The 22,043-nt window shown below is 37.7% G+C and overlaps 1 protein-coding gene across 3 annotated transcripts in view; it reads left to right on the top strand.

Moving 5' to 3' along the window:
- Positions 1-22,043, top strand: part of ARHGAP10 (Rho GTPase activating protein 10) — a 339,539-nt gene that overhangs the window by 161,082 nt on the left and 156,414 nt on the right. For all 3 annotated transcript variants that reach the window (XM_040472772.1, XM_040472753.1, XM_040472763.1), the window contains 3 exons: positions 13,163-13,244; positions 15,450-15,495; positions 18,293-18,358. In XM_040472772.1, the coding sequence (XP_040328706.1) occupies positions 13,163-13,244; positions 15,450-15,495; positions 18,293-18,358 (194 nt within the window). The remainder of the gene's footprint in view (positions 1-13,162; positions 13,245-15,449; positions 15,496-18,292; positions 18,359-22,043) is intronic.

The following is a 22,043-nucleotide window of genomic DNA, read 5'->3' as shown; positions in this document are numbered from 1 at the left end:
AGAGTGAGTTAAGAACATGTTGCTCCAGAAGCCCATGCAGTTGAGCTGAATAATAATGTTTCTGTAGTACATTAACTGTAGTAATATTTGTAAGTATCTCATAGAGCATGTCACTCAGGCAGCTAAGCAATCATAGACTGTTTGGCACCAAGGATGCGAGAATAAGAAACTAAAAGGCCTGACCTGAAGAGAACTCACAGACCAAGAGTGTTTACAAACAAATAACAGTTCAGAGGTCTAAGGTACTTTGGGAGCTGTGAAGCAGTAGGAGTAGGGCTGGCTGCATAAGCTTACTAGAACAGTTTGGAAACTCAGAGGAAGGGTTGCCCAAGGCAGAAAGAATCCTAGGAGGTCTTAGAAAACATAATGAGAAAATCCTTTAAGTCCGGTTCTCAACTAAGAAATTGTGCCCAGAGACATTGTGATTGTCACAACTGTGATTGTCACTGCTGACACCTAGTGGATAGAGGCCAGCCCCTGTGCTAAATATGTAGCATGTTCTGTAACAAAGTATCATCTGGTTGAGTATGTTGGGAGTGTCGCTGTTGAGAAGCTCTGCTTTAAAGCCTTTGAAAAGACCACTCCAGCACATTTGTGCCATCGAATGCAATCTTTTTTACATGAATATATTTATGAGATGTATATTTTGTTAAATTTTTTAAATATTTATTTTGAGAGCAAGGGAGCAAGAGAGAGAGAGAGAGAGAGAAAGGCATAGAGAGAATCCCAAGCAGGCTCCACGCTGTCAGTGCAGAGCCTGAGGTGAGGCTTGATCTCACAAACCACGAGATCATGACCTGAGCCGAAATTAATGCTTAACTGGCTGAGCCAGCCAGGCTCTCCTATGAGATTTATATTTCAATGAAAAAAAGTATAACAGCTTAATTGGTTATAGAGCAGGGGGTGAATAAAGCCAGAATGTGAAGGGATCTGTGTGGCTTTATCCTGTCAGTGCTGGTGCATAGTTCAAGAATGCTTAGATTTCAGTGTAGAGAGAATAGAAATGGAATTCATTTTAAAAGAATTTAGGTGGAATTGTTAGAAAATGGATTGCATAGAATTAGAAACAAGTTTTGTATATAGGCCGTGTGTTTTTCACAGAGTGTAAGACTTTGCTCTAGGATTGTAGTTGACAATGGCATACTGAAAGGCATTTTGTTTTCTTTTTGAGAGAGATGGAGAGAGCGTCAGTGAGCATCCCAGCAGGGGAGAGGGGCAGAAGGAGAGGCAGGGAGGGAATCTCAAGCAGGCTCCACACTCAGTGTGGAGTTCGACGTGGGGCTTGAACTGGGAGATCATGACCAAAGCTGAGATTAAGAGTCTGATGCTTAACCTGCTGAGCCACCCAAGGCACCCCTGAAAGACATTTTATACGGGTTCTAATATTTAAATGTTTTAAAGTTTATTTATTTATTTTAAGACAAAGAGAGGGAGGGAGGGGGCAGAGAGAGAGAGAACATGAGTGAGGTAGGGGCAGAGAGAGAGGGAGAGAGAATTCCAAGCTGTGTTAGTGAGAGCCTGATGTGGGGCTCAAACTCACGAACCAATCTTTAAATGGACATTAATATGAATTTATTCTTAAAATGCTTGCTGAAGGACATTGGAATGTGAATCATAGAAGAGTTCTTAGCTTTTATGAATAAAGTTATAATGAACAGTTGTATACAAGGGTTTTTGTGGACACATATTTTCATTTCTCTTGGTTAAATACCTTAGAGTGGGATTGCTGGGGTGTGTGTACATATATATTTACCTATATTTGGCTTTTTAGGAAATCGATAGTTTTTCAGAGTAGTTTAATCCTCCTGCCAGCAATATATGAGAGTTCAAGTTGTTCTACCCTCTTAGCAACCTTTGATTATCTTATCTTTTTCATTTTAGCTAATTATGGCTAGTGATGTTTAATACTTTTTCATGTGCTTTTTGCCCATTTATATTTCTTCTGTTGTCATCTGTTCAAATCTTTTGCACATTTAAAAACTTATATTATTTGTCTTTTTGTTATTAGATTGTAGGAATTATTTTAAGCAGTCTGGATACAAATCCTTCATCAGTTATATCAGTTTTGAATATTTACTCTAACCTGTGGTTTGCATATTTGTTTTCTTAACAGTGCTTTTTGATTAGAAGAACATCTACTTTTGATCAAGTTGAATTACTATTTATGTTCATGAGAGAGAGTGTGTGTTATGTTTTTTTTTTTGTTTGTTTTGTTTTTTGTTTTCCCTGCAATATCTTTGTCTTATTTTGATGTCAGGGTTATGGTGGCTTCAAAAAGTGTTAGAAGGTTTTCCATGCTCCTGATATTTGAACATGTCTCTATAATACTGGTATTATTTCTCCCTTAAGTGTTTGAGAGAATTCACCTGTGAAGCCCTCTTGGTCTGGCATTTTCTTTGTGTGAAATTTGAAAATTTTGAATTCAATTTAGTGAGTAAAGAGGTACTTAGATTTTCTGTTTTTCCTGTTTTGCTAAATTGTGGTTTTCAAAGATTTATTTCTTCTAAGCTGTTGACTTTATTAGTATGTATATCTTCATAATATCCTTTTCTTATTACTTCATATTTGTAGGATCTGTACTGATACTTCATTTCTAATTCCTCATATGGGGATTTTATTTATTTTTTTTTTTTGAGAGAGTTGGGGTGGAGGGGCAGAGGGAAAGACAGGGAGTTCTAAGCAGATTTCGTGCTCAGCTGGAGCCTGATGCGGGGCTTGATCCCAGGACCCTGGAATCATGACCCAGGCCAAAATCAAGAGTTGGATATCCAACCGACTGAGCCACCCAGGTACCCCTGGGAATTTTTGTTTCATTGTTTTGTGATATCTTGCCTAGCTCTTTACCAATTTTGTTAATTTTTTTTTCAGATAACCCATGTTGTCTGTTTTATATTTTATTGGTTTCTGCTTTTATTTTTATACATTTCATTTACTTTGGATTTAATTTGTTTTTCTTTTAATTGCTTCTTAAGATGGAAGTGTTGATTTTTCCATTTTATTTTTGAATGTAGACATTTAATCTATACTTTTCCTTATAAGGACTGCTTTAGTTTGCATCCTACAATTTGTTTTGTATTCTAAAAATTTAAAAAAAAAATGTTTATGTATTTTTGAGAGAGAGAGCACAAGCAGGGGAGGGGCAGAGAGAGAGGGTGATAGAGGATCTGAAGCAGAGAGCCTGACAGTGGAAAGCTTGGTGCCGGGCTTGAACTTAGGAACCATGAGATCATGACCTGAGCTGCAATCTGATGCTTAACTGACTGAGCCACCCAGGTGCCCCTGCATTCTACAGATTTTTATGTGCAGTGTTTTCATTGTAATTCCATTCCAAATATTTAAAAGTGTGTGTGTGTGTGTGTGTGTGTGAGTGTGAGTGATTTGGACAAATTTTAACCTAAGTATTATTTAGAAATATGTTTTAAAATTTCCAAATGGTTGGGGTTTTTTTCTGTGTGTATTATTATTGTTTTTCTATTACTTTGTTATTTTCTGTTTTTCTTTAATACTCTTTTGGTCAGAGAACATACTTTATTTTACCAGGAAGTTTACTAAACTTGCTTCACTGTCCTAAATGTGGTCTTATTGAGTAAATGTCCCATGTGCACTTGAGACCAGTGAGTTTTCTGCTGTTGTTGGATGTAGTTTTCTCTAAATGTCAATTAGAGCAAGTTAGTAATAGTGTTGCTCAAATCGTCTAAGTTGTTTTGATTTTTTACTATTGTTCTGGCAGTTACTAAACTAAGGGTGTTAAAATCTCCATGGTTAGAACTTGCCTGTTTCCCTTTAATTTTGCCAATTTTTATTCCATGTATTACATATTTGGGAATTGTGTGTGTGTGCAGACTTATGATTGCTATGTCTTTCTGATGAAATGTCCCTTTTGTCATTATGAAATCTCTGTTTCTAATAATCTTTGTTTTGAAACTTACCTTGTTTGATATTAATGTAGGCACCCTGGCTTTCTTATGCTCAGTGTTTACTTGACATATGTTTTTTAATCTTTTTCCTTTTACCTGTGCTAAACTTTCTTTATAACAAATAGCATATTACTGAGTCCTGAATTAAATCCAGTCTCTTTGCCTTTGCCTTTTAATCAGGGTTTTAATTTATGTATAATGTAATTATTGATTTGTATGGGTTTATGTTTACCATCTAAGTTTTTGTTTTCTATTTGTCTAATTTGTTCTTTGTTCTTCTGTTCCTATTTTGCTTTCTTTTTAATGAATTGAGTTTTTTTTAGTATTCTATTTTCTGTTTTTAGTTATGCCTCGTTGTATGTGCCTTTTTAAGTAGTTGTCTTAGGGAGTTTAACATGCATTTTTAAATTCTTAAAGTATCTACCTTTCCTAAACAATATAAAACCCTAACAACAGTAGACTTCTAATTACCATCCTTTTGTCTTCTGTGCCCTTATTATTATATATATTTAATTCTATGTATGCTATGAATCCAAATTATACAACTACTTTCACTTTATGAAATCAGTAACTAGTAATTTTAAAGATATTAGGTATCTTATTTACATATATATATATGTGGTTTTCTTGTCCTTTTTAATACCAATATATTTGTCCATTTTTTTATTTTCTTCATTTTTTTTTTTTCCTACAGAACTGAGTTTCTATCTTGTGCCATTTGCCTTAAGTCCCTTAGGCTCATTAATCTGAGCATTTCTTGTAATACAAGTCTGCTGGAAAAGAATTCTTTCATGTTTCCTGTGTCTGAAATGTCTTTATTTTGCCTCCATTTTGATGGATACAGATTTCTAGATTGATAGGTTTTATTTTCCCTAGCACTTCAAAGAAGTCATTTCATTTTCTTCAGTCCTCCTATTTTTATTTATTTATTTATTTATTTTTTCAACGTTTATTTATTTTTGGGACAGAGAGAGACAGAGCATGAACGGGGGAGGAGCAGAGAGAGAGGGAGACACAGAATCGGAAACAGGCTCCAGGCTCTGAGCCATCAGCCCAGAGCCCGACGCGGGGCTCGAACTCCCGGACCGCGAGATCGTGACCTGGCTGAAGTCGGACGCTTAACCGACTGCGCCACCCAGGCGCCCCATTCCTCCTATTTTTAAAATCATGATTAATGGTCCATCTTTCTTACTATCCCCCTATATGTTGTCTTTGTCCTGTGCTGCTTCTAAATTTTTTTTTTTTTTTTTTTTGGCGGTGTGCATAGGTGTGACTTTCTTTGTTTCATCTTGCTTTGGGTTCTTTGAAGTTCTTGGATATGTGGGATGTTTCATAGCAGGTTTAGAAAATCGAAGTCCTTATTTCTTCAAATATTTATTCTGCCCCATTTTCTCTTTCTTCACTTTCTGGAGTTACAGTTACATTGTCTCTGACCATCTGGAATTTGTTTTGGTTGTACTGGCAGGATTTTGATTTATGGAAGTGATTGAGAGATGACAAGGAGAGACTAATGGCAGTCGAAGACTAACTTTATTAATTATAGTTTCCAAGAGAAGAGGACTTGCCATGCCATATGGGGCCACGTGGGGAATGCCAGGTTTTTGGTTAGAAGTCAGGAAGAAGTGAGGGAAAATCCTAGACCAATCTTTACTGGAGTTTCTGCAAAAGAGGCCAGGCAGAGAAGGGGAAGCAATTTAGGATTGGCTACTTTGAATAGTAGTGGCGGGCTCTTTCCTATGGAGATGGTTGTCCTGGGGTGACGTAGGGCAGAGGAAACACTGCCTTTGTGAGTGAAAGTCAGATAAAAGAGTTGGTTGCAGACACAGACTCAGGATTGGTTGGTTTGTATCTGAAATGTGTCCTCCTCCTCCTGAATTTTTTATCACTGTTCCTTTATTTTCCATTTCACGCATATCCATTTGTCTCTTTTAAATGGTTTTCATTTCTTTTCTGAAATTTCCATCAGTTTATGCATGTTGGCCATCTTTTGTCCTGAATCCTTTAACATGCATATAGTTCATTAGGGTGTTTTTGTTGTTGTTGTTGTTGTTTTGTTTGGTTGTTTGTTTTTCAGTCATTTTAGTTCTCTGATCTGTATTTCAGCACTATGATTTGTAGGGTTTCTATCCTGTTGTTGGGGTAGAACTATGTTCTCTTACAACTTTCTTAGTTCTAAAGTAGTAGTTCTCTAATGATTAATGGCTTGAAGTAGCTTTTATTAGAGGAAATAATCCTACTTCTGACTGTATCATTGCTTAACTGCTCTATTTGAAACCTTTTTATTATTATTATTGTTATTTTTGGTGGGTAGAAGAAAGAAGTTATTATAGTCTTTACTCTCAGTAAAATCAGGCAACTTGCTTTGGTCATTTCTGGAAACATGTAAGATTCATAGACTTGTACTTAAAAAACTTTTTTCCTCAGCAGTCCTTCTGTGAAACTGATTATCACAGCTACCTTTCTGTAACTTTAGAGTGTTTTGTTTGGCTTTGCCAGTTTCCCCTTCACATAGTAAAATTTAGTGCATGATTTACAACATGCTGGTCTAGTTTTTTTCCTTTTCCTTTTCAATATTCCTTTTAGTAAAACATTAGAATATTCCTGATAGTTGCCATAGTAAGTTTTGATAGCTGCTGCTTATTTTTTTCCTTAATTTCCCTATTTATGATATCACATTAATTGATATCTCATAAATGCCTTGTGAACATTTCTTTCTATTTTCATAGTTTCTTAATTTACGGACTCATTGATCTATCATGTAGAATATAAGGAAAACACATGTCTTCCACCGCTTTGATAGAACTATAAAAAATGGAGTTGAAAGAGAATACAGGGTCAAACGTAGAATACAGATAATAGCTCTCTAGATTGCTTCTCATGTATGGACCTTGGTAGTGCTTAATAGTGCATAATAGTGCCAGTTTTTTTTAATGAGTGAAGAAAAGATGAATTGCTTTAACAAGAACTTTTTTAACTTAAGTGAGTGTTTATTTTTTATTATTTTTTTAAGTTTATTTTTTTTTGAAAGAGAAAGCACAAGTAGGGGTGGGGCAGAGAGAGAGGGAGACACAGAATCTGAGGCTCCAGGTTCTGAGCTGTCAGCACTGAGTCCGATGTGGGGCTCGAACCCACAAACCATGAGATCATAACCTGAGCTGAAGTTGGACACTTGACTGACTGAGCCACCCAGGTGCCACTTAAGTGTTTCTTTAGAGTTCAGTTTTGTACCTTGTGCTCTACAGACAACAGTTATGGTTTTAAGAAAAGAAAGATAGACTATCGTGGCAAGTTGCTCTCTTTTCCTTTGTCTGTTTTTTCTTCATGGAGCTCCTGCTGTTGACTTTGTATTTGCTAAGAATTAGTTTTGCTTACTGTGCATGATGATAAATTACTCAGAGTTTAGCACAATGTCTAGCACACAGTATGTACTCAGATGTTACTTTGGTTGAAATGAATTATCAGATGAGGAAGAGAATGTTGTGTCCTCTGTGAACCAGTGTAATGCATTGCAGCAATATTGGCTCTAACTACCAAAAATTAGAACTTTGTCCATTCTAGTTCCAGCTCCAACGCAGTCACTGATGTTGTTACCTAATGTTGTCACCTAATGGAGTCACTAATGTTATTGAAGATATAATTGCTCTTTTTATATAATTGTGAATAATCTATCTCACACACTAAAATTTTCTATTCTTGGCTATCCATATATTCACCATGTCGTTCTATGTATCCATTAAATTTCATGAGTAAGCCATGTCTTTGTCTCAAAAACTAAAGAGTTTTTATGGTTTAACAATGAGATGCTGTTAATACTGGAGTTTAAAATGTGTCCAATGCTTCCTAAAGTCCATATTTGCCAAATGATTTCCTAGCAATTGATTATTAAAAAAAGAAACTTAAGAAATTAAGAATGTTTAAAACTGTTTTAAAAAATGTATTTATTTATTTTGAGAGAGAGTGCATGCGTGCACTGGGGAGGGCAGAGAGAGAGAATCCCAAGCAAGCTCTGTGCCGTCAGTGCAGAGCCCGACTTGAGGCTCCATCTCACAAACTATGAGATCGTGACCTGAGTCTAGATCAAGAGTCAGCTGCTTAACTGAGCCACCGAGTTACCCCTAAAACACGTTGTAGTGCATTGTTTTTTTCCTACACTAATGTTTTAGAAGTGGGGGTGAAGCAAATGGGGGATGAGTGTGAGTCAAGTCTGTGATGGGATGGGAACTCGGCTTTATATAATATTAGTGACTGATCCCTGTATATTGTACATATGAAGTCTTATGAAAATGTGTCCTGTGATGAATTAATTCTCAAAAGGGAAATTGTTTTGAGTTACCATGTTATCATTTGGCAAATGTAAACAGAAATAGAATTCTTTCTTTATAGCTGATATATTTCTGTTTAATCTCTCATCTTTCAATAAGTTTGCTTTTTCTCTGCTGTATTCCATAAAGGGCTAGGTGGCTCAAGTCTGAGTCATTGTTCTTGGAGACAAGGCATATACTTTAGTTTTTATGCCACATTGGATTTTTATCCAGATGTACTGTGGCTGTTTCATCTGAAGCCTGACAATTTTTTTTCTACTGTGCTATCTATAATTCTAGTTCATAACTCTTTAGACTCTTCATCATTCAACACTTTTTTCTTGTGTTTCAAGTTACCACCAGAACCAGTCATTCTTTCTCTTATCTGTGTCTCTGTTTGCCACTGTATGTGAATATCCAACCATGTCTATGTGGTAAATATTCTTTCTCCTCACATATTAATGGAGAACCTTAGGGGAAAATAAAAAGGAACTAGAAAGTGCAGGAATTTCATCTGGTTCAGTGTCTAATTTTGTGGGTGTAAGTATATTAAGTCCTGATTTGCTTCAATTGTTTTTGGCTTTCATGGATTCCCTTTACTAGTTATTGATGAAACATTGTAATTGACTTGTTCTTTACTCTTGATTCTTGGAGTGGCAGCTTTCTTACTCAGTATTTGTCGCCCATAGCGCGTAGAAGCAACCTCCTGCCTGTTTCTGAGTTCATGCATTTTTTTCAATTCATTTGTGCCCTTCGATCTCATCCTCTTAGTTTGTTAACAAGTCTCTGCAGCCAACTCTTGCCTGTCTTCAGTCCATTTCCATCCAGCATCCACTGTTCACCTGCACCTTTGATCATGTTATTTCCCTACTAAAAACCTGTGACATGTAGGATAAATCAGATCTTTCACACAGCCAAGGAGCCCTTTGTGGCTAGATCCCTTGGCTGCCTCTGCAGGGAAGATGGCTGATGAGGCTGTGTTCTTTCCTTCCTCTGTGCCTTTTCGGCTTAGGGAATACCTCTAGCCCTGGTGCTCTGACAAGGCTCACGTATCCTTAAGGCCTTAGGTTAAATGTTCCTTTCCTAGGGAAGCCTGACTTCCAGGGCTAGGTCAGACCTTTCTCTTTCTTAGTCCCCATAGTAAGAATGTGACATTTCCTCCCGAGACTGGCAGCCGAATTAGCCCAGAGACAAGTCTTGACAACAGTTTAACATATTTGAGGTTGAATGCCTTTGTATTTGCGCATGCACCTTTTGATGTCTTTATTGTCACCTCTCTTTCTCCAAGGTAGCTGGCTTTTTGAAGGGCTCTGTACAATTCTATTTTTTGCAGGGCTCTGTACAATTCTAATTAATAGATTATTTGTAATTTTTTTTTTTTAACCTTCTGCTTTCTCTAATAGACAGTAAGCCCTTTGTGTGTGGTATGCCCAGCCCGATGCCTTGCATATGGTAGGGTATTCAATAAATGTTTGTAAACTCCATGTTTGTCTTCCTGTGATAGAAGTTACCATGTTTTGCCTTGGGTCCCATTTTCTCTGCTAATTTTGCCATTCCAGGACTAGAAAAGCTGTCAGTTTTGTATTATGTATTCGCTACCACATCTTATTTTATGTTTTATACTTTTGTTCATTTAAGTACATAACTAAATGTTTGAATAAATATAATTTTTAGAGAGGTAACTAGATATTTTTTCTTCTTGACAAGAATGGAGCATTCTTGCAGACGTGAGACCCCCATATGTAAATATTGTTTTATCACTTAAAGAATGTAAAGAAAAACATTTGTGCCATCTGAAGTTTTCCCTCACAATTTTAATTAACTCCCTTGAGCCCAGTGTGGGTTACTAAGAATAAGGGCCAAAATCTTCACGTCCCAGTCAAGGAACTTCTTAAAACAGACTGGTTGTCTGGGCATCTTGCCTTGATGCTTGATCCAAAAAGATGCTGTGTGTAGCAGAACGGGAGGAGGTGGGACCTTGGGTCTGTACTGTGCAGTGCCGAGGTGATAGAAAAGTGAGGCCAGTATAAGAAAGTGTGGGGTTGGGGTGCCTGGGTGGCTCAGTCAGTTGAGCATCCGACTTCGGCTCAGGTCATGATCTCATAGTTCGTGAGTTTGAGCCCCATGTTGGGCTCTGTGCTGACAGCTCAGAGCCTGGAGCCTGCTTCAGATTGTGTGTTTCCCTCTCTCTCTGCCCCTAACCCACTTGCGTTCTGTCTCTGTCTCTCTCAAAAATAAATAAACATTAAAAAAAAATAATAAAAAAAAAGTGTGGGGTAGACAATAAAGAGCCATTTTGCTATTTAGGGGTGGGAGTGGGGGATTATTGGTGATTTTTTTTTTTTCCTTTAAATTTCAGTCTGGAGAACATGGTTGTCATCAAGAGCCTATCAATTGTAGCTATAATTACTTTGTAGTGAACCTTAAGCAAACAATCATGTGGGGAGAAAGCGTAATACCTTTGGGAGTGAGTGTTGGGAGCCCCGCTTGTTCACATTTGTCTCTGTGCTTTTGGAAGACTTTTGACTTTACAGTAATTTATAAAAATTGTAATGATTATTGAATTATAGTTGATTATTACTGCTTGCTTTATTTGAAAAAGATAATCCATTAGTTAAAAATGAGGGGAGATACTGTCACGGGAGTGATAACTTTAAAAAGTGTATTCAGGGGGCACCTGCGTGGCTCAGACAGGTAAATATCTGGCTCTTAATTCCAGCTAAGATCATGATCTCACGATTCATGAGTTTGAGCCCTCCGTCGGTCCCAGTGCTGACAGTGCTGAGCCTGCTTGGGATTCTCTCTCCCTCTCTCTCTCTGCCCCTCCCCTGCTCACTCTCTCTCTCAAAAATAGACTTAAAAAAAGGATATTCAGTATCAAAGGGGAATTAAATATTGCAAGTATTAATTATTATACTTTTCGTTTCAACCATCTACTTTCATTTCCAATTTTCTGTGTTTTGCCTTTAAATTCTTTGTCAGAAAAGTTCATTTCTAATACTAATTTCTAATATTTGAACCAAATATTCAACATTTGTTTCATGTGAGAAACCACTCACAGGTTAAGAGGTATTATTAATGACTTTTTTACCTAGTATTCCTTCCCAGTATAAAGAGTTTTCTGGCTCAATCCCTGAGTGTCTGAATTAACTGAACTGAGAAAGATTATGTGGCCCAGAGGACCAACACAGGGCTCAAGAAAATAAGAAGGAAACACAAAACCGTTAGTAGTCTGCTGTCTTGGAAGTGGAATTGGGATGGGGTGAAAAATGATTTTCTGGTTTTACTCTGTCCATGCTTGGGTAACAATAAGCATGTATCTATTTTATTAAATTGTCATCGCTAGTACCACACACCCATTAGGATGGCTACTTTTGAAAAAAAGAGATAACAGGTGTTGGTGAGGATGGAGAAATTGGAAGCCTTGTGCACTCTTGGTGGGAATGCACAACAGTGCAGCCACTGTGGAAAAGATGTGGCAATTCCTCCCAAAATTAAAAATAGAATTACCATTGGCCCCTTGTGAGGCAGAACTGTTTCTCCTTTCTGTACTACAGATGTGTGGGGTTTTCCACACCCAGCAGTTCTCCAGTTCTCTGCAGACCCTGATTGAACTGAATTTTGACACTAACTAAAGTTAGTGAAGACCCTTCAGGTTCAGGATTTACTCCCATAAGACTGCCCCCCACCACTTCAGATGCCAGCCACAAGTCCAGATTGTCACTTTTGCTTTGGGCTGTAAATTGGGGGTTCCCCTGGTTCTCTCCTTGGGTTTGATAATTTGCTAGAACAGCTCATAGAACTCAGGAAGACAGTTTACTTTTGCCAATTTATTACAAAGGATATTTTAATGGAAATAAATGAACAGCCATATGAAGAGAGATATAGGGGAAGAGGCTTGAAGTGTCCGTGTCCTCTCTGGACATGCTACCCTTCTAGCACCTTCATGTTTATACTAACCTGGAAGTTCTCTCATACCCAGGGTATTTTATGAAGACTTTATTGCATAGGAAATAATTGACTGAATAATTGGCCATTGCTGATTGAACTCAATCTCCAGCCCCTTCCCCCTCCTGGAACGGGTGGGGGTGGGGCTGGAAGTTCCAGTCCCCTAGTCACATGGTTCTCTTGGTAACCAGCTCCATCCCAAGACTGTCCTAGAGCTTGCAGCCCTGTTATCGCATTAGAATATAAACTGACATTTATTTTGGAGATAGCAAGGGTATTAGGAGCTTTGTGCCAGGAAGCAGGGTCAGAGACCAAATACATTATTTCTTACTATGTCATATCCAGTAATTCCACTTCTGGGTATATACCTAAAAGAACTGAAAGCCAGCTCTTGAGATATTTGTACACCTATGTTAATAACGGCATTGTTTAGAATAGAAAAAAGTAGAAGCAACCCAGGTGTCCATTGACAAATGAATGGATAAGCAACATGTATTGCATACACAGTTGAATATTATTCGCCCTTAGGAAGGAAATTCTCATACATGCTACAACATGGATGAAAATGGAGGATACCATGATAAGTGAAATAAGCAAGTTACAAAAAGAACAATACTATATGATTCCACTTATAAGAGTTACGTAGGAGTAATCAAATTCATCAAGACAGGAAGTAGAGGGAGGTTGTCAGGGGCTGAGCAAAAAGGGAACAGGGAGTTGTTTAATGGGTACAGAATTTTAGTTTTACAAGATGAAGAGTTCTGGAGATGGGATGCCCAATAATGTGAATGTACTTAACATGGCGAACTGTGCAGTTAAAGTTAAGATGATAAATCTTATGTTACGTGTCTTTTATCACAATTAAAAAAAACCCAACTTAATCACCAGAACAAAACATTAGAAAGAGGTAAAGCAGGCTTTGTTGTTGTTGTTTGTTTGTGTTTGTTTGTTTTACCAGCCCGAGGGATAACCTGATCCATTACTGGTGTCTTTCAGGCCTGGCGTTTCCTTGACTATGCAGGCATTTTCAGAAGAGGAAAGGAAGCAGTGGTTGGAAGCTCTGGGTGGAAAAGAAGCTGTAAGAATAATCAATGGTTGTTTTATGTCAAATCCTTTAGAGTTGACTTGTATTCATTTTTATGTTGTTTTTGTTTCATAGTATTTGAAAAAAGTTTCCTGCTGAAACTGGTATTTGAATTCATCTTGGAAGCATTCAGTATTCTAGTAATTTGGCTTGAGGTAGCAGCAACACATATAAGACAGGTGTATCATTAGTTTTTATTTTTGATTTTTCTTGACTCTGCCTCTCAGATTTGCTTTGCTTGAGGAAGTCATCTAAATTCTCAATTTTTTTCTTTCCTGCCTGACAGTTCTTTGGGTGATGAACACAATAAATGCTTGCAATTCATTTTGATCTCAGTGGAGATGGAACAGTAAATATGAGGCAGTGAGGGCAATATTATAAGTGACTGCTGTAGTTATTTTGCTTGATTTAACAATTTGTGGTTTAGACTAATGGTTTATGGTGTGCAATATCAGGTAGCCGTAGTGAATGGGCCTCTGTACGATTGGTTTGAGGATTATATTAAAGGTAGTGGTATAGATCCAGAGGCACACACACTCAGCCTGTTTGCTGCTTTTTTTTTTTTTTTAATTTTTTTTTCAACATTTATTTATTTTTGGGACAGAGAGAGACAGAGCATGAACGGGCGAGGGGCAGAGAGAGAGGGAGACACAGAATCGGAAACAGGCTCCAGGCTCTGAGCCATCAGCCCAGAGCCCGACGCGGGGCTCAAACTCACAGACCGCGAGATTGTGACCTGGCTGAAGTCGGACGCTTAACCGACTGCGCCACCCAGGCGCCCCCTGTTTGCTGCTTTAAGTACTGCTTTCATTTCAGTGGACTGGTGGGTGGCCTTTGGGAATTGAGACTTTGGCAGATCATGTATTGAATTGGGGAGTTAGTAAGGATAATTATAGAAAACACCATAGAACCCATTAAAATAAACTCTCCTGCAAATATTACGACTCTAAGTAAACTGCCAGTGCAGGTACCAGGTGGGCTTAACTGGAAAGCATTTGTCATTTTAGCAGGGTTTAAAAGGAAGGAGAGTGGCTTGCAAAGGGAAGGAGGGGTCATGTATAGTAAAAGGAGAGGTGTCAGAATTGAGTTGTGAAACTGGCAGAAGATAATATTATCTTACGGTAGCAGAGAACACACTGGTGGAATATAGGGGCCAGGGAGCTGGGCCCTGGCGTGCGTGGCAGTCTTGATTCAGTGTTGGAAAAATGCACACCCAAAGTATACATGTTAAAAATAGATGCTATAGAAGAGAATGTATCACGCTTGGGGGGGAAAAGTGGTAATCAGATTTGTGTATTATTTTATTATATTTGACCTACATTTGGCCTCCCTCCTTTTATTTCTGTCTAGTCTTCATTTGTCCTTGAAAATTTTAGCTGGGAATCTAGAGTATTTACAGCATTAATGGTTACTGAGAATCCAAAATACATTATACTAATCCTCTCTAGTAAAGGCAATGCAGCAACTAGGACTTCTCTCCCTGGACATTCAAGTGCTTTGGAAAGTGAGTTTGCCCAGGGAAAAGATCACATGACTCAGTCTTTGAGAAATAAGTCTGTTGTCAAAGGCAGTGTAACCTTGAAGACCTAACCTCTCCTTTAGCACAAAGAGGCAAGTAATTAATTTGAGATGCACAGACGAAGGCAAGTCTGCAGAAAGAAAACATTTAGCTATGTATTTATGCGAGGACACCTAAAGTAGCATTTTTTTTTTCCAGGTGCTATATATATGACTTGCAAATAATGGGTCAGTGCTGAAGTTCTTAGAGGCAGCCCAGAATTATCACCTAGCTCTTTCAGATGTAGTTATTTAAATTATGAGCGGGAGTCCTCTCATTGTTAAGTAAATACCAGATCTTGGAAATAGTGGTGAGAAAATGAGCTTCATCTTATTGCAGCAGTTTCTTTGTCATTCTGTAACTGTAAGGCTGAGCATTTCAAATTTACATAAACTTCCAGTAAGTTGCTCAAGAATCCTAGCTCCTTCATCTTATTTCTTGCTACCATGGCGTACCTCTCTGCAAGAGACAAAGTAGACTTAGAGGTGCCCCTGATTGTTATTTATCTTAGCATTTGAGCACATACGAGCATATAATTAGCCAATATCAATTTTTTTTTTTGCATGGTCATAGGCATGCCTACTTGAAACCTTTATATTGATATGTTAAAAATATTGTTTTCCCTTTTTCTCTTTTACTAGCTGTTACATAGTTTTAATAGAGCCATCATCCCAAGACCAGAAGGAAGTAAGTGCTGATTCATAAAAAGGACTGTTTGTTGTCTTTCTTCATGAGTTAGTTTTCATTCCTGATGTCAGATTGTTGCTGTGTGCCCTGTATCCTCTCTAAGCTAGATCTCCAAATGTATATATGTATTCTGTTTTACCTACTGCAACCAACCCACATTTTCCTGGACTGCTGTAATCCTCATTGATTTTTTTCTATCTCTGAGCTTTTTTTTTTTTTTTTAAAGTCTTTCTCTATAATTACTTTCTCAACAAAGCCCAAAATGTTTCCGCCACAATTCTCATTGATATTTATTGTTATAGCTATAAATAAACACCTAAGACTTCCAGGTGTACATCATTCAGCTTCCTAAGTTGTAAGTTCCTATGGGTGGGAACTGTTTATCAGGTCCCCTGTTTGCAACCCCCTTACCCCCACCCTTGATATTTTTTATCCTTAAACTCTCTGAGTATGGATTATAGAAGTAATAAATTATTGCACCTTAGAAAATAACAATTGGGGCATCTGGGTGGCTCAGTTATTTAAGCGTCTGACTCATGATTTCGGCTCATGTTGTGATCTTGTGGTTTGTGAGATCCAGCCCTGTGCTAGGCTCTGCACTGAGCCTGGAGCCTGGTTGGGATTCTCTTTCTTCTCTCTCTGCCCCTCCCCTGCTTGCATGTGTTTTCTCTCTCTCTTTCTCTCTCAATCTCTCAAATAAACAACAAAGAAAATAACATTCACACATATTCAGTTATTTTAGGGCAGTCACCTTCCATGTATCATATGTACTCCAGAAATGTGGGAGCACTGCCTAGTTCTGTAATCTTTATTTTTTCGGAGATAAAAATGTGATCAGAGTTGCTGGTTTCTTCATTAATTTACTTTTGATATCTTTGGCTAAATTAAGGTTACCTTAATCAAATGTATACAGTTTGGAAAGTTTATGTTCTTTAACACATGATTTCCAAATTATCATGATGTGTATATATCACTTGAGCCAGTGCTTGAGTAAAAGACCTCTCTAGCCTGCTTGGTATTGGAAATTGCCAGTTGTAAAGCTATGTGAAGCGCCTTTTTTTTTTTAAATTAAAAAATTTATTTTATTTTTATTTTAGAGAGCATGGAGGGAGAGGGGCAGAGAGAGAGGAAGAGAGAGACTCATAAGCAGGCTCCACGTCTAGTCCTGAGCCAGACATAGGGCTTGATCTCACGACCCTGGGATCATGACGTGAGCCAAAATCAAGGGTCGGATGCTCAACTGTTTGCACTGAGGCACCTTCTTAATCTCTACCTGTCCCTCCTACTTCCTTCTCCCTTCCCTTCTGTCTTTCTCCTCTTCCTCTCTCCTCCCCCAACTCCTTTTCTCCTTCTGTCCTTCCTTTCAGTTATTTTTTATAGAGAAATAAAAACCTGCCACTTCTTTTGAAAAATAGTTTTGCTAAACATTTTATAAAATATGAATTGTAGATCCTTAAACAGTAAACCATTGCCTGATTTTCCTCATTAAAGTTCTCCTCAAACTTAGCATTAAACCTGCACAGTTTATATTTGTGGATTGTTCATGCTGTCCCCCCTGAGAGATAAGTGTTAATATTACTGTTCCCTAGTTCTAAATACAGACTCAAGCATTCGCTTTCCCTGATTTCATTTTTGAAACAAGAATCATGCTTTATTAGGATACTCAAATGTGCCAGCCTAATCACAGGCAAGCACTTATATTGGGAAAAAAAATAGGAAATTTTAAAAATCTTTTCTGCTATACGAATCATCTGTTTTAAATTCACTATGAAAATAATAAAGCATTAAACATTAGAGCATGGTATGAAATGTGAAATTCTTCTTCAAGCTCATGGCTTAAATAATACCCCCCCCCCCTGCCAAATAACACTTTTAAGAAGTGTTTTAAAAAATTTTTCGGGGGGTGCCTGGGTGGCTCAGTTGGTTGAGCGACCGACTTCGGCTCGGGTCATGATCTCACGGTTTGTGAGTTCAAGCCCCGCGTCGGGCTCTGTGCTGATAGAGCCTGGAGCCCTGCTTCTGATTCTGTGTCTCCCTCTCTCTCTCTGCCCCTCCCCCACTCATGCTCTGTCTCAGAAATAAACATTAAAAAAAATTTTTTTTTTTTTAAATTTTTCTATAGTTGAAGAAAAAAAAAGGTTTCTGTGGGGTGTCTGGGTGGCTCAGTTGGTTAAGTGTCTGACTTCAGCTCAGGTCATAGTCTCGCAGTTCGTGAGTTGGAACCCTGTGTTGGGCTCTGTGCTGACAGTTCAAGAGCCTGGAGCCTGCTTCGGATTCTGTGTCTCTTTGCCCTTCTCCCACTTGCCCTCTGTCTCTGTCTCTCTCTCAAGAATAAATAAAAACATTAAAAATAGTAATAATAAAAAAAGAGGTTTGTGTTAATTCTCCCTCCAACTGTCAAGTAATTTACTTCACTCCTCTGTATAACTAAAAAAGAATTCTGAGCTGCTGTTGGAATTTTGGCAAAATGTATCTTACCCATTTTTAGATAGATATCCCTAAAGATTTATAGCACTTTCTTTTCCACTGTTTAAAATAAGTCATATGTATTAGTATAAAAATTATTTCGTATTATGAATTATAAATTTATAAATTATTGGTAATTGGTGTCGTATTCCAATAAGTGCTTTTCTAAATATATGAAATTCTCATTTACATTATAATACATGGGAATACATGGCCTTTAGCTTTCTTTTAATAGTGAAATAAATTTAAATAATTTTTTTTCTATTTTTGTAAAGAAGAGAAACATCAATAATTCATCGTGCCCTTAATATTTTAACACTATTTCTTTTAGGCGCACAGTTGGATAAGATGGGATTCACAATTCTCAGAAAATGCATCAGTGCAGTTGAAACACGAGGTAACATGATAGAATCATTTTATTCATGAAAAGCTATAGGTATGTAAAATCTAAGAGTATTTAAAGTGCCTGTTGCATGGTTAAGTGTTGTAGAATGGAAGACGTCAATGCAAAATGTGTATGTACTCTGGGGGTCAGAGATTGAGCTGTCCATTTACTATGACAGCATGGGATTTTCCTTTGTGTTTACATTTATATTTCTCCCCAGCACTGAAGTCATTGCTGAAATGAGAACTATTTGAAGAATCAGCAGTGTTGGACAGCCAATCTGAATCCTTTTTTGTTCACCATTAGGGTAGTCTCATCTTCCATTGTCTTGTTGGCCTCTCTCTAAAAAGTCAGCTTCATTGAGGTGTCATTTACATACGGTAAAATCCACTGACTTTAACTGTAGGAATTGGTGAGTTTTGACAAATGTGTACTGTTTTGTAGCTGCCACCATAATCATAGAAGATTCCTGGCTTTCCTCTCCCTGTTCCTTTATGTCCGTTTGCAGTCAATCTGCCTGCCCTCCCTCCTTGGCCCTTGACAACCACTGAGCTGCTTTCTATCACTTTAGTTTGTTCCTTCTTTTTTAAAAACCATTTCATATAAAAGGAATCATGCGGTATAGAGTCTTTTGAGTCTGCTTCTTTATGTAGCATAATGCTTTTGAGATTCATCTTGCGGAGTGTATACCTAGTTCATTTCTTTTTACTGCTAGGCAGGATTTCATTACATGGATATACCACAATTTCTTTATTCATTCACCTGTTGATAAATATTTGGGTTGTTTCCATTTTATTTAAAAAAAAATTTTTTTTAACGTTTATTTATTTTTGAGACAGAGAGAGGCAGAGCATGAACGAGGGAGGGTCAGAGAGAGGGAGACACAGAATCTGAAACAGGCTCCAGGCTCTGAGCAGTCAGCATAGAGCCCGACGCGGGGCTCGAACTCACGGACCGCGAGATTGTGACCTGAGCCAAAGTCGGACGCTTAACCGACTGAGCCACCCGGGCGCCCCGGGTTGTTTCCATTTAAATTTAAGGAAAGCTAATCCCTCCCCCACTGAAAGTTTTTTCTTTATAATCCCTAAAAAAAACCCCAAAAACCCCCCCAAAACCCAACAAAACAGGGTCCCTCTGCTTTGCAGCCATTGCAGCAGACTTTGGAGAAATGAAAGATTAAACATTACAAAACAGGCTGTTTCTGGAGGTGGAGTTTCTCTTTGTTTAGAGACCGAGCGAAGTATGGTTAAATGGATATTTCATTCACTCTCATGTATTGAGTATCCCGGTCCCACTTTGGATGACTTTGTGGATGAAGCATTGTGTTCATGCTTTCTGTCAAAACAGGATTTTTGTCATGGAGCCATGTCAGAAATAAAAGTGTCGGATGACAAAGAAGTACCAGCCCTTTTATGATTAGGGGTTTGCACATCGATAATAAAATCCCTAGTCATAGAAAGCCTTTTCTCATACACTCTCTTATGGTGGCAGTTTGGTCTGTGGCAGATTTTCCTTCATCTGCCCTGAAGTTGAGCTGATAAATTTTTTCATTTTCCTAGTGTTTCACAAATTTCCAAAATTTGGAAAAAATACTGTGATATTCATATCTCTCACTTCATCATTCATGTTTCTGTTTCTCCTGAGTTCCTGAAGTAAAGGGCCTTAATTTTATCACTTGTGTGTTTATTATTTTGATAAATTATGTTCTTTCCCCAAAGGATATGTTTTATACATACTTGCTTCTGCCTGAACAGATTAAAATCTATCTAGAATGCTTTCTGATTGGTATATGTAGTTTTATGGAATGTTCTATACATTGAATGGAATAAATATATATACATATATATACATACATACACGCGAATCTGCATTGAATGTATTTTTATTAGATGTATTTTTATTATAAATATATAATTATTGGATGTTTTTAACAGAAGAATTAGTCTACACAATTTAAGTTAGATTTTTATCATTTAAAAATAAACTAAAAGCATATGTTTTTCTTCTTTTTTTTTAATGTTTATTTTTTGAGAAAGAGAGAGAGACCAAGCGCGAGTGGGGCGGGGGCATAGAGAGAGGGAGATACAGAATCTGAAACAGGCTCCAGGCTCTGAGCTGTCAGCACAGAGCCCAACGCAGGGCTCAAACTCCTGAACTGGGAGATATGACCTGAGCCCAAGTTGGACGCTTAACTGACTGAGCCACCCAAGTGCCCCATGTTTTTCTTTTTCAAATCTTTTGTTCTTAAAGGTTTTCCATTCTTGAATGAAGCCTTTTACTTTTAGTGAAATAATAGACTAATAATAGTGTTCAAAGAATCAGTGGTCAGATTATATTATCAAAAATGATGAGAAACATTGTAGAATCTCTGAGGCTTTTATACTAAATTTGTGAGTTCCTTTAAGGAATATTGTTGTCAATGATTTCCCGCAAATCAGCTAGCATGACTAGTGATTTTCTTATGCTATAGGCATGATTTGCCATACTTATTTTTTCATCAGGATAAAGCTAGTTTATGTCCTGTAACAAGAAACCCACAAGTCTCTGTGTCTGAAAACAGTAAGAATTATTTCTCACTCAAGCACTGGTAGGAGGGTTTTGCTCATCACTAATACTTAGGCTTGAAGGTTCCTGGTTGTATTTGTGAACCAAACAAGTCAAGGGATCCTGGCTGCCTTGTCAGAGGGAAACAATTCTGGAGTGCTTTGGACCTCCAAGCAAAGTGGTCTGGGCTTGAAGCGAGTTAGGTTTGCAAATAACTAATTGGTCACTAGAAGCCTCATGGTCATACTCGACCCCAAAGAGTCTAGGTTCAGCAACCCTACCAGGAGACTGGAAAACACACAGAGAGCTGGAAATCTTTGGGGAATAGCTTTAATGACTGCTGTGTACCTGGTGGATCTACATGCCTAAAGACCAGGGGCTTTTAATGAGATCTGACTGAAGAAGTATTTCGAATCACAGCTTGTAGTGTTTTAAACATGACCATCATTTTCTGAAAACTGCCCATTTCATGTGTGTGGGTTAAAACCATTAGTGTGCCTTTTTCCAAATGTTTTTCTAAAAACGACTTTTGGCATTTTTATTGTCATCAATCTTATTTGTGACTTCACTGAAATATTTGAAAGCATCAGACAAATGTCTAAAATTTAGTGTCATCTGCAGTATCCTAAGAAAGTTAACATTTTTAGTGTACTAACATATCTTTGACAACATATACACTACATATGGAACTAATATGTGTGCGACACTAGCATAGGACAGTAATATATGACACAAATAAAATACATGATAACCTATGTCAACACGTACAATATATGTTGACCTATACAGATGCTGACATCTTGACCTGAGTGGGACTATTTAAGCAGTTACTCTACTTTTGAGACGAGAACTAATCCCATTTCTCTACAACATCAGCATCAGTTAACAAATCATACTTGTCACTTTCATTGAGTTGTTTGCTCATGAAGTTTGGGTGTGTGTGGGAGTCAGATCAACTGATCTTTCAACCATTTACCAAATATTTGTAATTGATATGTACTGGTTCTTAATCAATTCAGGCCAACTGACCACCTCTAGGAAATTATTGCTTATGTACATATACCAAGTTGAATGATTTCCTAAAGCTATTATTCTCAAATATTGCTGCACATTGGAATCATCTGGGATCTTTAAAGACTATAACCTGGCTCTC

Source organism: Herpailurus yagouaroundi, unplaced genomic scaffold, assembly GCF_014898765.1.
Source record: "Herpailurus yagouaroundi ecotype Mexico unplaced genomic scaffold, PumYag 28, whole genome shotgun sequence".
Classification (NCBI taxonomy): domain Eukaryota; kingdom Metazoa; phylum Chordata; class Mammalia; order Carnivora; family Felidae; genus Herpailurus; species Herpailurus yagouaroundi.
The sequence above is the reverse complement of the archived record's forward strand: the minus strand, read 5'-3'. Positions and strand labels throughout refer to the sequence as shown.